Below are 15,651 nucleotides of genomic sequence, written 5' to 3'. Positions count from 1 at the left end.
TATTCGGGAAAAGGCAAAAACGGCACTTGCTACACTTGGGGACGTTACTGCACGACTGACAGCTGGTCAGTCTACACTGGAGACGAGTGGTTCGGCATTATTTCACCCCCCTTTGGTGAGCTCGTTTGATCCATGTCGAATCGCTGATAACAATCGATTTAAACCGTCCTTCGTCAGGTGAACGAGGTTGGCGAGGCGACCAATTGTTTTTCATCGAGATTAAGAACTGATTTGGTGTGGTATATTTTATATCGTTCAAATGTATTGAGAGTGTGTATATTTGTCGTGCTATTTGTGTGCAAAACATCATCACTACACGAATCGTTGATTTGCGTGATTTGTGGAACATTGGACGCACGAGATGATGTTTTCGGATAGGTTAAGTACATGGTTGTTTTACGTAACATGTTGTCTTTCTGATTATCTTCTAGTACATAAAGCCGTTGAGCGGAAGGCAGAATCGCAATTCAACTCAAGTAGGTGAGCCTTTTAATATGGAAACGGTTCCTTGGAGAGTAATCCTGCTTGTCATCGCCTTTGTTGTCCTAGGTCATGGAGTGCGCGCGGAGCAGGTGAGTGATGTGATTATTCCGAGGTACCTCGTTGGCATCGGATCGGTTTCACACGAGGATCGAGAAACGAGATGACCGAATATGTCTTGTTCGACAGGAGTACGAGATGACCATCGAGAAGCTGGAGCGAATGAATGACAACGGTGAGTACTTCACGTACAACTACACGTACGACAAGTTGACGGAGATGAAGTACAGCGTCTCCGCCAACGTGCACCAGCATAAGGAGCTGGACAGTAGCTTCTCGGTGAAGGCGCTGATGGCCCGAGCCGATCTAGCCGAGGGCAGCGAGTTCGAGGTGATGCTGGACCTTCAAAAACCGCTCTGCGAGTGGATGACTACGATCTACAAGACGTACTTCTACGAGGAGCTGGAGAAGGTGAGCAACTTTCCGCACTACGACACGTGCCCACTTCCCCCGGCCGAGTACTGGGTGAAGGAGTACGTGTTCGACTACGAGCCGTACAAGGATATGATGTCCGAAGGCCGCTGGAAGGTTGAGATGATGCTGTTGAAAGGAGACGTCGTTTGTTCGGGAATTTTGATGATCAACACCGTCAAACTGAAGACATAGGAAGGACGACGCTAGGATCGGATGATGGCGTTTGTATAATTGGCTTTCAATAAATGTATTTCTTTGTTGCATGTTGTAGTACAAATATCTGATCATAATTTATTCAATCAAAACATATTTTGGAAGTTCAATTAATACGTATAATTAGTTTAAATCCTCACGAGATTAGGAAGAGAAAATTGTATTCCAAAACATACACATTTTCTTTGACACACCATATTGAAACATTCTATTAAGGTGCACAAGGAGCAGAAGATAAATTAGTATAATTTAGATCCACTCGGGAAACTTGATGATTGGAAAAATGATTTTGAAAACCAGTTCAAAAATATCATATTAGTTGTTTTACGTGAACTACGCTCTCCGAAATTATAGTTTCATTTCTTTCTAAAAACAACAACAAATTTCTACTAAGCAAATTATGTCCCTCATAAAACAAGTCAAAAGCAGCAGACATGCGTAATGAGCACCCAAATTTTGTTGTATTTAAACTATTGGTTGTTACTCTGAATGTTGAACAGAATGTTTTACCAGTTAATGGTCACCTCTCTCAGACGTATTCTTTACTTATCTTCACGTACATCGCACCTCGAGCCGCTATTTCTCCCGTCTCGCTGTTGCGCAGTTCAGTGCTAGCACGCCAGAAGCCTTCCGGAACCACCACCGGTATGACCGAAGAGTCGATGAACAAGTCCTTCACCCAGTATTCACCCTTAGGGAACGGACACAGCCCTTCCTCGGGCACAAACGGTAGGTTGGTGTTGTTGAGGAACATATACTGATATTCCCGGTAGTAGGAGTTGATGAACTCACAGAAAGGGCGTGATGCCAGCTTCATCGGGTACGTATCGTACTGGTTGTTACCTTGCGCACTTCGGGAAAAACTCACGCCGTACTGTGGAAGATTGGTAGCTTTTTGTGGGGTCAACCAGACTTTCGATTCCCATTTTCAGACTATTACCTCATACTTGTCACTGAGATCGATCAGCAAACTCCCGGTCCCGTTCAGCACAGATAGGCTACGATTGTACTTGCGCACACGCAGTTTCTCCACATTGAAGACATCGGACCCGTTGATGTGCTCCCATCGATCGAAGTCCGCAATCACCTTTAAAAGCCCATCACTCGGCTGCAGACTGAGGCAGGCAATAGCGATCGCGGTCGGAAATAAGAGAGACCACATCATCTTGAGGTAACCTGAAGTGAACTGAAACGAATGGCAAACTATAAAACAGTTAATGTGTTATTGATTAACTGTTTTATAGTTTACCATTCGTTCGTGAAACTGAGGGGCGTAATACCGCAGTCCTTGTTGAATACAGTTAGAGGAAGTATGATAACACATCAAAACATGGCCTATACTTTCGTGATCGTTCATTTAAATTGGACAATTTTGTTGAACCTTGGATAAAATGTAGATGATATTTGCCTAGTGCGTCAAACAACAATTGCAACAACAATCAATCAATGATATAATCAATAACAACACAGTGCTATAATTGTTTGTCCAAAGAATAAGCAAGAACACTGAAAAATTTATAATGAATTCGACACACATTTTAAACAGTCGTTAGGAATACTTTGACTTTGATTTTCAAGATATACTTGCATCATTATAACAACATATTGCCCATTATTTATTGTTAGACTGAATTGTTTGCTGCATAGTAATTAAGATCAGGAATTTGCCTTTTAAAGGTACGGTAAGCAAATCGTAATTTGCCTTTTAAAGGTACGGTAAGCAAATCGTAATCGGTAGCGTATTCAAGAATGAAAAAAAGTTGTGGCTTTCGTGCTCAATCAATACATGGTGTAATCTTTGTGACAGGTTGGAAACAATTGACGCCAAAAGGCTAACAAACGAACCAGTAATTCATTCATTGATGCTTTATTCGAATATATATTTCAATTCTTTAGTTTTTTGCGCAGTTTTTGTATTTCTTAGGGGTTGACGTTTTTACTTTTACTCACAGGCGTCCAATTTTCGAATTGTTAAATGACATCCAGAATACGGTGGGCCCAAGTATCAATGACACACGAGTAACCAGAGTAGTTCACGATTCCACTAGCAATTACACTATGTTTACCGTGTCTATAATGTTTGCTATTTAAGTACTATATAGGACCACATGGATGACTATCAAGTCTACAGTCAGTGCTATCATCATTAAACTCCTCCACGAAGAACGCTTTTCGTGCATACTATTAAAGATAGCTCTAGAGAGAACGTACCAAATCTATAAGGATAAATTACTCCCAAAATTCCAACGGTTAAATTCTGTTTAGGCAATCCCAAAAGACAGTGTATGACATGGTTTGGCTTAGTAATTCCACCAGTATCGGTAGAATTTAGAATAGGGATGCCACTGTGAGGGGTTTTCGATGGAACCTCGTCATGTCAAACCAGTCCAGTGGTTATTGCTAGCGGCTACTTAGGTACATATGTCACTACACACAAGACTTCAGTTGATTTCAGTTATGATTTATTGCTTATGAGTTTTTGCTTGGGAGTATGTATTTCAAATTTAAATTCATTCAATTTACAATCTTCGCCTTATAAATTGGAGTGGCACTGAGTTATGGTAAAATTATGGTAAACATTCATTAGTTCCAAAGGTTAAACAAGCTCTTTCGTCAACTTCGCATAAAACGAACCGGTTGCAATGACTTCACCCGTGGCCAATTCACGCAGCACGGGCGTGACCCGCCAGACTCCTTCGGGAACGACCAAAGGAATTACGGACGAGTCGACGGCCAGATCCTTCACCCAGTAGTCACCCTTCGGAAACGGGCACAACCCTTCCGCGGGGACGTACGGCAGGTTAGTGTGGTTGAGGAACATGAACTGATACTCGTGGTAGTATGTTCGGATAAACTCACAAAACGGCCGCGCTGCTAGTTTCATCGGGTACTCATTGTACTGGTTGTTGCCCTGGGCACTTCTAGCAAAGTTGAAACCATACTGTAAATCAGAACGAGAAACTTGTTTGATTCACTGTAGAAAGCATAAGAAATCGTTTCCTAACACGAGCACCTCGTAGTTGTCATCCAGATCGATAAGCAGCTTGCCTGTACCGTTGAGGACGGACAGGGTGCGATTGAACTTGCGAACTCGCACCGCGTCCATGCTGAACACACTCGTACCGTTGAACAGTTCCCATCGGTCGAAGACGATTATCACCTTGAGCAGTCCTATGCTGGGCTCAAGGATGCACAGTAACAGGATCGATGTCATCGAACTCTGCACGACGTAACGCATGGTGTATAGGCTTCTGATTTGCAACTTGACTGTTCATGCGTCGGATGAAGGTTTCTTTTTATGGGTTCTTTTTCTGTTGTTCCATTCGGTGCTTCGATTGCATGCGAACAAACCGTTAACTGATTGAATCGAATAGTGGTATTAATCTTGAACAAGAAGAAATTATTGTGTAGCTTCCTGGTAAGATAAGATATTACACTGTTATTCATGAATCATACAACTGACTTTGTGCACACAGCAACTATGCGATTCGAATTCATACGGTGATTGATGATTTTTTTTACAGGTACTGACTTTGTCACAGATGAGATTTGCATCATTTCCCTATTCTATAATGTGATAGGAGATGACAATTTTTGGCCGTGTGCTCAAGGAAGAGTGGCTACGCGATTTTTTCCTTTTGATAATAGTGTCATTTACTGAATCCAAGGAAATGAGAACTGGCTAATATTTTCCGTGGAGATCACTTTCATACCAACGTTACGCTAGACATGTATGTAGTAAATATATTTAGGGAATTCTTGTATGCACATTTGGGGGTTAAGAGATGGGATGCATCGTCATCAACACAAGTTTAATATGTGGACTTATCGATATATGTAATACAAAAGAGATTTTTAAACAAAATGATGATTCCTAGAAATCTTTCTACAATCTTTTCATCGCGTTACAGTTTATTTGCCATATTTTTTCATCACAATTCAAGTCCACCAGGCGCCTCCATCGCTTAAACAATTTCTTTGCTCAGCCGAACGTACATGGACCCGCGGGCAAGAAGCTCCCCGGTTTTAGTATCCGTAAGGTCGGTAGTACAACGCCAGACACCCTCCGGTACCACCACGGGAATGACCGACGAGTCGATGAACGCATCCTTCGCCCAGTAGACACCCTTCGGGAACGGACACAAACCTTCGGGTGGTACGTGTGGCAAGTTAGTGTACTTCAGAAACAGATGCTGATACTCCCGGTAGTACACTTTAACAAAGTCGCAGAACGGTTTCGCCGCCAGCTTCATCGGGTATGCGTTAAACTGGTTGTTTCCTTGAGCACTTCGGGCAAAATCTATCCCATACTTCGGCGTTAGGAGAAAAATCAGTTAAAATATCTCACTCCTGGACGCAAGGGACTACATACTTACCGCGTATCTGTTGTCCAAGTCAACCAGCAACAGTGCGGTACCGTTCATGACCGAGAGTGTGCGATTGTATTTGCGTATCCGAAACTTTTCCATGTTGAAGAAGGCCGACCCGTTGTAGACCTCCCATCGGTCAAAGTCGAGAATGACTCGGAGCATACCATCACTTGGGCCTATGATTAACAGCCCAAGAATCGCTGCCGCCCCGAACGTGATAGAGTGCATGGTTGTTCGAGAACTGCACGGAATGCTTTTAAGCTTGCAACTAAACGAATGAAGCACAATGTGTCAATAAAATAGCAGTGCGTGACGATGTTTTCCCTTTTATATTGCCAATCTCATCGGTGAAGATTGTGGCTCAGATATTATCAAATTGAAATGAAACTGTAGAAAACATCACCATTTGTCTCATCAAGATAGCGAGTGATTGAATCCTCAATTCTTATTAATGTTATCAAGAGCTGACCTTGCAAAGTTGAACAAATAACTTTCTTTCATTACGTACTTTGTGGATCCAAAAATAATATTTAACAAATAGAAAAGATATAGAACTGTGTGAACACAATACTTTGTCAATAGATAATTGCATTCCCATGTATTGAAATGTTTTGTTACATTCAATTTCTCTCCTGGTGATGTGTAGAATCAATTATTTTGTTTTGTTCAAGAAGTCTCGTCGATTGATTTAGTTTTAATTTATAACTAGAATTGTATCATGCATTTCGGACCTTTTTTCGATTCTTCTACTTCTTCATGGTATAACGAGCGTTTTGGTGATGCCTACCCATTAAATTAGTTTCCCTTTGTTTCTTTTCTTTTTTTTTAGTGACGAATCACGATTGAACGGTGACTGTCTGCTTCTTTATTTTGAAAAATCAAATAAAATGTTGTTATCGAAGAAACAAAATTCAGCCCGTTGTTCAGGTCTCACGTGTCACTTTGACAAACACGTCTGCATGGGCTAGTGGTTCCGTGGCTTTTTCGTTGTGCAGGAAGATTCCTATTTTCCACAAACCAGGTTGGAAGTAATCGTTGGTGTACTTGGAGTCGAAAATCTTATTGTGAATGTAGTATTGCTGCGCTGGCACTGGACATATCCCTGCATCTGGAAGGTTGGACACATTCTTATAGAAGTGCCGATAGTCCCGGTAGGTCGTGTTCATGAAGACGCAAAATGTTTGCCGGGGAACTTTAAATGGTGACACGATGAACTGATTGTTTCCCAGCGGACTATACGACAGTTGGACGCTAAACTGTGAACAAACGTGCTTCGTTACTCAACCGGGCGCCAGTGTTGGGATAAGTGTCCTTACGGAAAAATTATCGTACAGATCGCAATACAGATCAAAGGTACCGTTAAATACGGTGATCGTACGGTTGTACTTTCGAATGCGCAAATTATCCGAATTCAATAGTTCTCTGCCAGCGTATTGTTCAAACCGTTCGTACATGACCGAGATCGTTTTTGGTTCACAGTACAGAATGAGAAGGGCCAGAAACAATGAACATGCAGTGAGCCTGTAGCACGATGTTAGCCACATGTTCAACACAGCTGAAGTGCTTGAAGGTGATCGCGACACTATGGAAATTTACTTCATGTCCGGGAAGGTGATGCGAAGTTCAGCTATATATGCAACAGTTATGCATGTATTATTCCCATCTCTAATCTTTAAAATGCATGTTCCGCCTTTATTGGTCGTGCGTAGTTGCCATTAACTATTTCCGTAGTTGTTTTTATATTTTTCGTGCAATGTATAGGGGTAGACCGGAGTACGAAATTGTCAATTTTTGAAATATTCCTTGTCACGTTATTTTTAAGGCATAGATATAATTCGTGATTGACTATACATTCTGCTAGTACCAAACAGGTGAACGGGGCATACATTTTAATAATTTTATTACATTTTCAGCCTGTTGCCATAATTTTAGTACAAAGCGTGAAATATCTACATTACATAATGAATTATGCAACAGATAGAGGAGATTTGTGATAAAAGGTTCGTTTTCAATAAAAACTATTTATGAAATTGGTAGTGACATTTTTTTAACCATAATCTAGAATATTCGCACTAAAAAACTTAATTTGATGATGTATTTCTTTTCATCAAAGTATTGTTATACCAAGTCTGTTGGTCGAAATGTTTTTCCTTTCCTTTGTTTTGTATAACGCATTTATTCAGGTTTAGCTTCAATAAAGTTAATGGTGCGTTGGTGGAATAGAATAGTTTCTTTTTATTTATTTTTAAAAGTCACAGCTTGAATGAAAACCATGTTCTTAAGGTTAATAGTGTTTTGTTAAAGCTATGGTTGTAAAATCAAACAATGAATTGCTTGCGAAAACGTTCACAGATTTGCGAACAGAAACACAAATAGTCAGCGATAATATTACTCTGTGCTATGCTTCATCGTTCCGACTTACTTGAATGTAAGACACCAAAGTGGTGGCAGGCTCTTCGGATTGGCCTCTGAAAAACATCAGTTCAATTTTCCACAGACCCGGTGTGAAATAGTCATTGATGTACTTATTATCGAGCACCTTGTTTTTGATGTAATACTGTTTAGCTGGGATAGGGCACGTACCCGCATCGGGTAGATTGCTTATATGCCTATAGTGCTCTCGATAGTCCCGGTAGGTTGTATTTCCGAATTGGCACATTTTTTGCAGCGGCAATTTAAAGGGTGACACGATGAACTGATTATTTCCCAACGGGCTGTATGACATCCGAACTGAGAACTGGTCACAAGAGAAACATATTTATGTTATCAAGAGTCGTTTTCGAAAGGAATTTAGAGATCAAACTTACAGAATAATTGTCGTACATATCCCGAAGAATTTCCAATGTACCGTTAAACACTGTAGTCGTCCGATTGTACTTCCGAATGCGCATATTTCTTGCATCGATTAAATCGTATTCACCAATTTGTTCAAATCGTTCATACTTAACATTGACTGTCACCGGGTTGCTGTAAACAAGGTAACCGACCAAAGCAATCGTGGTAAGAATCCAAGCTCTTAATGTTGGACCACTATTTGATGCAGCTCGCCACATGTTGTTCTACGGACTTTTGATCAATGACTGTACACAGCGCACCAGAAACAACTCTCTTGTAATGTTTTTGTACAGTAAGGTCTACAACAGATGCTCCTATGTAGATGGTAGACAAGGGTTTTTTTCCCCCGTGTCACGTAATAATCATTTAACATACATTAGACTCCCGATGACTCGCATCCATTTGATGGTATGTAACGTTCTATGCGAAATATTTTTATATGTTTATCATTGTATGAAACAGAATCTCATCTTATCGTATTCATCTTATAGGAAAAATAATGTAGGTTTGAGATTACCTCTTTCACTTTGGAAAAACTCTAAATATATTAAAGATTTGGATGGGACGTAGTTTGCCAACCCCTGAAGTTTCCTTCCACTTGTATGGTCATCGTCGACTGCTGTTTAAAATTATCTAATTTGATTGCGTGTTTGTATGGCATTTCCTTCCATATTTAGATTATTGTTATGTTATAAAACGAAATAGGTTGCATCACAGCTCCACTTGCATAAATCTGCACCAATGGTGCTGATTGTCATCACGTTTAGACAGACAAAAAACACGAGTTAAATTGGCTGTAAAATTTGTCAATTATTTATCAGTGCATCTTCGTCGCAGAGATATTAATAAAACTAAAACCCTGGCTAGCACATCACATTGGCAACAAACATCTTTCCACCAGTACCCGGTTCACGATCTTACACAATCTTGGCCGGAACCTCGAAGCAGGTAATCGACCGACCACCCTTCGCCTGCAGCTCCCAGTGGATGGTCATGCTCGGGATCTTGGGATAGATTTCCAGCACGTCGAAACTTCGCTTGTACGTCACCGGGACACCGGCCTTCAGCGGGCAACCGAGCTTTGTTTCGCCATCTTCGGCGAACAGGAACGGGCAGGCGCTGGTACCGTCGACACCGATGAACGGCAGCGGAAGGCCCACGATCTTCGCAAACACGGTCGTATCGAGGCTCTTGATATCCTCCGCTACGGGTAGCACAAGAATGAATGAGTTTCCAGCATCATTTGATGTTACCGTAAATACGTGTAAGTGCACTTACTCGGAGTAAACTTCTGGTTGATGCTAACGGCGGTACGGCGTTTCAACTTGCACGGACCAACTTCACAGTTGCTTATGTCGACCGTGTTTTCCTCGATCGGCACCAACGTGCGTGTCGCTGAAAAAGTTTAGCGAAAAAAAAAGCAATCAAAACACGAGCGCAATCGAAAGACTTCGTCGATCGGGCAAGCGACGAACGCGCACGCCTAAATGTAGGCAACACACTTACATCCGCATGACTCAACAACGGTTCCGTGAGCGATGCCGTACAAACTGCAACCAACGACGACGACGACGAGCAGGGCAAGGTTTGAGGAAAACATCTTGATAATTGCGCTGGAGGAACGAGGTTTACACTTCGTTGGTAGTGGTTTGATACGTCACTGATCGTGGGATACAATCTGCGGGAAGAAAACAATTGAATTCAGTTGGCTAATAGTTTTCATTGGTTCGTTAACGTGAGGAAATACAATGATGAGGAGATCGGGAAGGAAAAAGGTACCGGATGATATCTCGCGCTCATACCATGCTCTACATCCTTCCCTATGGTGGCAGCTATTGAGGGCGCAATTAGCAGCAACTGCTTGAACGTCATCTTTCTACGACGACCCACACATTGGAAGGGTGGTCAATCAACTAGCCCTTAATCGATGCACATCGTGGAGTTCGCCATGCATTTTCCCTCGACCCCATGGGTCGTTAAAAACAGGTTATTTTCCCCCTGCCGTTGCAAAACCAGTATAATAAAATTGCAACAGCAATCGTAAAATACGAACTGCGTACCAATTTTCTAGCAGAAGGCTTGAAGTTCACTTTCCGATCGGAATTATTAGTGAAGCGATTGATTTATTTTTCGTAGCACATGTGCATGTGCATACTGTGTACTACTTGGGATTGGCAGGCGTGTTCAGCTTCAGGAAAGCTTATCGCGAGATGGCATTTAACATTTCCATAATAATTTATTCAACGAGTAAGTTGACTGTAGCTTCTCACAGCCTCCTATGTGTAAAACCGGTAGAACTGGATTATGGTAAAAACAGTTAGTTTAATTTCACTCTCAAAGTGTTATAACGAAGATGATGCAACTAAGATGTAATTTTTGTACTTTGAAAAGGAATTATTTTCAATATACGAAAATATTGGATAAAAATTGAATAAAATTACAATATATCGTGTGTGTTGATCATAGTTCACGAATACAAATTTAGGTCTACAAGTGCTTATTCTTATCTATCGTTTTAAGGAGGAAAAAGGGCATGCGGTATCCCTAACATAATTTTATATTTGCAATTGCATGTAAGTACATATAGGCTGGATAGTTTCTGAGCAAACGTATCTGTTGGTTTTAAAGCTGACCTCGCATACCTAAGTTGGAAAAGCTATGATGAAGAAACCGTCTTAAAGCCATTTGTGAGTTGAAATTGAATGTTGGGCTTAGTTAGGAAAATATCTCTTTGTTTCATTCAATACTAGGTAAAAGTTCAGAATACTAATTGTATAGTAGCCTTTTATCTGTATGTCTCGTCTGTACAAATACTTGACCTTTTCACGAGATTTTTACTTTCGCCTGTGGTTTACCAAACCACTGATACTCAATGGCACTCGCTAGCCCACCCAATTTGCATGGTCAGCATGGATGGTACAGAAGAGTTCGTTCTTTTCGCTACGTGCCCCCAATTGGAGGATGACATAACAGCTTCACAAACGATGCTGACAAATGCGACCTCAAGCACATTTACACATTTCAGCGAGACGATTACACAGCCTCAACGACAGCAGCTAAGAAGCAGAAAATTACCGCATACTGACGCTGTTTGTCGGGACGGCAAAACGGCTGCCTCAGCAGTCGGTGTCAGCGCAAACAAACAACCGCAAAGCACCACCGGTTGTTGAGGGTCACTTACATTTTCACGAGATGTTGTTTTCTGTCGCTTTTTCACTTTCACGCCTAAATCGGGGACGTTTACGTTCGCAACAACGGCACAAGCACGCACGCACACAGACAATAAATTGCACAGTTAACGTGGGGTAGTTCCAGTTCCAGCGAGAAGCTCTCCAAAGTTTTCCGAGCGAAATTCAGGACTCTCCTCACCGGTGCGACGTTCGAACGCGAATGATCGTGCAGGTGGTGTTAGAATCGCGTTTTTATCGCTTATATATGTTCCCACCAGCATCTCCTTCCGGGAAGGAGGAGGCATCCAGGAAGGGTGAGTGGGGAAGAATGCGGATCGGTTCTACACGCACTCGGCCGACGTGGTCGAGCGTCGTACGTGAGCGGAACGCTGATCTTGACCGTCTGGAAGTATGATTTCTGTAACACGACGGGTGGTGTTAGTAATCGGTAAATTTAATGAGTTTACACGGTTTTTGCTTCTCCGGTGCAGTTTATTTTGTTGCCATCAGAATCCACGCGAACTTAAACTCGATCGTCTTACGGTTGCACCGTGCAGGCGAGTATCATGTTGGAAGGCAGCCGGATTAGAAGATTTATCGGATGCACCGTGGGGTGCAGTGGATCCCGACCGTCGTACGAGAGGTCCCAGTGCCGGAACTTCACCATCCCGGAAGGATGACGTGCACGAAAAACTAATTTCCATCGGCCACCCGTGACGGCTGGAGATTGGAAATTAGGAAACTCATTCACGGTGCGTCTTGATTTATATTTAGCATCATCCTTGAAGAGATTACGTTTATCGCCGGTCGACGATCTCGAACCGACCGATCGTGGACCGAGACGTGGAAGGAAGACCGGATAACAGATTTTTGTTAGCTCATTTTGGACCTGTTTACAGTGTTGCTACGGTGATAGGGTGTCGGTACAAGGTGAGGCGGGTTTTAATTTATGCCAAGAACCACAGTAAACAAGATGGACCATTATTTGGTTGTTTCCCGAAATAGCGCTTGAAGGGAAGTTCGAGGGCACTATCCGTCTTCGGGTGTGGTAAATACATTAATAAAGCCACTGAAATCAAGCGTCCCCAACCAGCCTGGGATGGGTTCTTTTTGAAAATTGAGCATGCCAGAGAAAACTCCATACAAAAAAAACCAGCTCTCTCGGACTTAGCCGATTTTTGCGATGCCACCCTCGATGATTGCCGTGCGCAGATGCCGCGATAGTGGCGAAGACCCGTCGCTCGCGAACTTAGCCAAATTTTTCGATCCCACTCTCGAATTTTTCGATGGAGAGATCTTATTTGGGTGATCGAACGCGCGCACCCTGCATTGCGCTCGCTCCCGTACACGAGGAGCGCACCGAGCTCAACATTTTTCCATTGCGGCACATCGCGTTGTGCGTTTGTCTCAGTCACTGCGTGCATCCGTCGCTGCGTGCATCCGTCGCTGCGTGCTCCGTCGCTTCAAGCATGAGCTTGCATTTCTCCATTAGAACGATGGAGACGTGAATATTTTTTACTCCTTCGCTGCGTTCATCACATGCGTAGAGCGATTTTGCCAGATCGACGTAAACAAAGCAACACGGTAAGTTCGCTAAAGTTTTTCGGCGATAATTACATATAATTTTTACATTTCATCTATTGCAGGGTAGTATATCTAGTGTTCAATGAACTATCAACTATTCATCCTACGATCCTAGCTAGTTGGAGACATCTTTTTACGCAGAATGATAAGTTCCGGAGCAACGCACCTGACCGATAGAAGCTGAGCAAAAAACTTTCTCAACTAGCAGGTAAGCGCTGCCGTGAAGTGTGTATGTTTCATACGAAATAGTTTATTGTATAGTGTGTATGCTGTTCTTGATGGATCATCGATGTTAACTTAGTTTTCGGTGTAATTGGATTCACAAGAAATCGAGAAATAAAAAGGTGAAAACGCAACAACAAATTTCGTCCAGTGTATTCATTCGCGCAAGGGCTGTGACCCCCGCGATGCGAAGTTGCATCGCACGAAGGCTTAAGATAGGCTTAAGATTTGCTTAAAGGAAGTTAGAATCTTAAGCCTATTTTGAGTGACCGTGCGAGTGAATATGAGTTACCTTGATGAACTTCCCCATCCCCGATCTTGAAATGTCATCAATCCCTTCGGAAACGAACACAACACCAGTCGTAAATTCACAACAGAATTATTTATTTCTCACACCAACTTACATTCTATAAGCTTTACAATTCTTTTCACTTTATTTATCTGAAAACAGAAAAATATACGAGATTTATTATTCTGTTTGACGATTTTTCACGTTCACGTACTTACCCGATGCGGTACGGCTAGAACTTGGTTGTAGGTTTTTGTAGTGCTTTACACGGCTGATATGGCCTTTACTTACCGTTTTAACATTCTTCCCACTAAATACACATGTTACAATCACCTCTAATCTAGATTTTCTTCATTTAAATTGGTTTTAATTTGCTTAATTTTGCAAAGGCTGCCTGCACTTCCACTTACAACGAATGAAAACAACAAACTGCAGAGCCGGCTCAGATGTCAAATTATATGGCGAGGACTCTATGTTGTTGCACGATAAGCAAATTTGTGGACATGCGGGGTAGCATACATAGTGGAAACATGGAGAAACGGGTGGAATCTGAGTGAACTGAGTGATTTTGTTCAGCCGGGACGTCACAGCCGCGCGTAGAAGCGAAAGAAAAAATCTCTCGGAAGTAACTCTCGGGTCTGGGGCTCTCGCGCGCTCACCTCTCAAAAATTGCACGGATGCAGCTGCTATTGTCACAACTATCCGTTGAACGGAGAACCCTCGGTTTTTGAACGGATATCAACTCATCGCGAGGTTAAAGCACGCAAAAGGTTATTTGGGTCCGCTATGCTTCGCTGCTTGTGATCCGCAAATGGAAGAATGAGCAAGAGTTATGGTTTACTTTTCCTCTTCCGGATGACTCACCGTTGCCTGTGTTGTATTGCTTTGTTTGGAGAGCTTTTTTGTGCCTCCTCGCATTGATTGCTTAAAGACACAATGGCGCCGACTCGGAAGTCTAGTATTGGTAGATAATGAGTTAATCGTTCTCTTTCTCCGAGGCGCGTAGTATAACCATTTTGTTCAACAATGCAATCACTCACTCAACATTTATTCTTATGACTTCTTAAGAATGTTACAAAGGAATGGCACAGCGCTTTTGAAAGATCACTTTGAAATCAGTTTACTATTTGTGCTACGGTTATTTTGCTTTATATTTCCTCAACATTGATCACAATTAACATTTAAACTTCTGCACACGGTGCGTGATCAGGGTAAAAACCGTTAACTATACTAGTCGTAGCTCTTATTAGCATGCAACACTCGTCCGGGGTATGCCAACGAACTTGACACTTCCCCATCGCTTCACTTCCGACAAAGCGGCCCACAATTGGGTATGCTGCAGAATCTCCAACCCAACCACACCCCAATAGAGACAAATTCTTTGCCGCAGAAGTTCGCGAGTAGGTTTCATTTTTTCGTTGCTTTGTGCTACAGACTTACCTTGCTTCGAGGCCTAGACTCTGCTGACACCCAGCGCTCGCCGACGTTGCTCGATGGCTACTGATGCCTACCGATCGGGCTCGAAAGCTCTAGACTCCCCGGTAGCCATTTCGGCCACCCGGGGCCCCGACAACCTTGCGTGCTCTAATGTTTACACCAATTACCTCACCCACCCCGCCCAAAACGACTACCAAGACTACTGGTTTGGCTAGTGGCAGGGCCAACCGGACCGGAGTTCCTTGTTTGTTGTGGCGCGTCAGCACGGGGACCACACTCTCGCCGTTCGGTGACGGTGGCGTCGACGGTGATCACTCTTTTCGAGCGGTTGCACCTCCGATGCGGCATAATCCACGACCATCTCGCAATGCTCAAGGCGAGCCAGGTCCGGCCGAGGGTGCTGGGGAACTGAGCGCTGTGGGGTATGCGATGACGGCAACACGCGGTCACGCCAACAGATAACCACCCAGCAAACAGAGAGGGTGAGAGGGTGTTGGGCGCATCTTCACATTTTCGACGTTGCCCACATACGGAAGTGTAGAGCACCAGTCAATGCAACGGCGTTCCGAAAGGAAAA

General features: G+C 42.8%; 3 protein-coding genes across 3 annotated transcripts; 1 reads left to right on the top strand and 2 right to left on the bottom strand.

Moving 5' to 3' along the window:
* Positions 1 to 494: 494 nt before the first annotated feature.
* LOC131284889 (uncharacterized) lies at positions 495 to 1,146 on the top strand. The gene is made up of 2 exons (XM_058313748.1): positions 495 to 572; positions 670 to 1,146. The coding sequence occupies exons 1-2, from the start codon at positions 495 to 497 to the stop codon at positions 1,144 to 1,146; spliced, it is 555 nt and encodes a 184-aa protein (XP_058169731.1).
* Positions 1,147 to 7,835: 6,689 nt separating this feature from the next.
* Positions 7,836 to 8,590, bottom strand: LOC131284888 (uncharacterized). Its single transcript, XM_058313747.1, has 3 exons — positions 8,345 to 8,590; positions 7,960 to 8,274; positions 7,836 to 7,841 (listed from the first exon to the last, which is right to left on the bottom strand). Exons 1-3 carry the CDS (start codon positions 8,588 to 8,590, stop codon positions 7,836 to 7,838), a joined length of 567 nt encoding a protein of 188 aa, XP_058169730.1.
* A 699-nt stretch (positions 8,591 to 9,289) lies between these two features.
* LOC131284887 (ecdysteroid-regulated 16 kDa protein) lies at positions 9,290 to 9,972 on the bottom strand. Its single transcript, XM_058313745.1, has 3 exons — positions 9,879 to 9,972; positions 9,651 to 9,767; positions 9,290 to 9,576 (listed from the first exon to the last, which is right to left on the bottom strand). Exons 1-3 carry the CDS (start codon positions 9,970 to 9,972, stop codon positions 9,290 to 9,292), a joined length of 498 nt encoding a protein of 165 aa, XP_058169728.1.
* Between the last annotated feature and the right edge of the window lie 5,679 nt (positions 9,973 to 15,651).

The sequence above is a fragment of the Anopheles ziemanni genome, chromosome 3 (genome assembly GCF_943734765.1).
Source record: "Anopheles ziemanni chromosome 3, idAnoZiCoDA_A2_x.2, whole genome shotgun sequence".
Taxonomy (NCBI): Eukaryota; Metazoa; Arthropoda; class Insecta; order Diptera; family Culicidae; genus Anopheles; species Anopheles ziemanni.
This window is presented reverse-complemented; position numbering and strand designations above follow the sequence as displayed.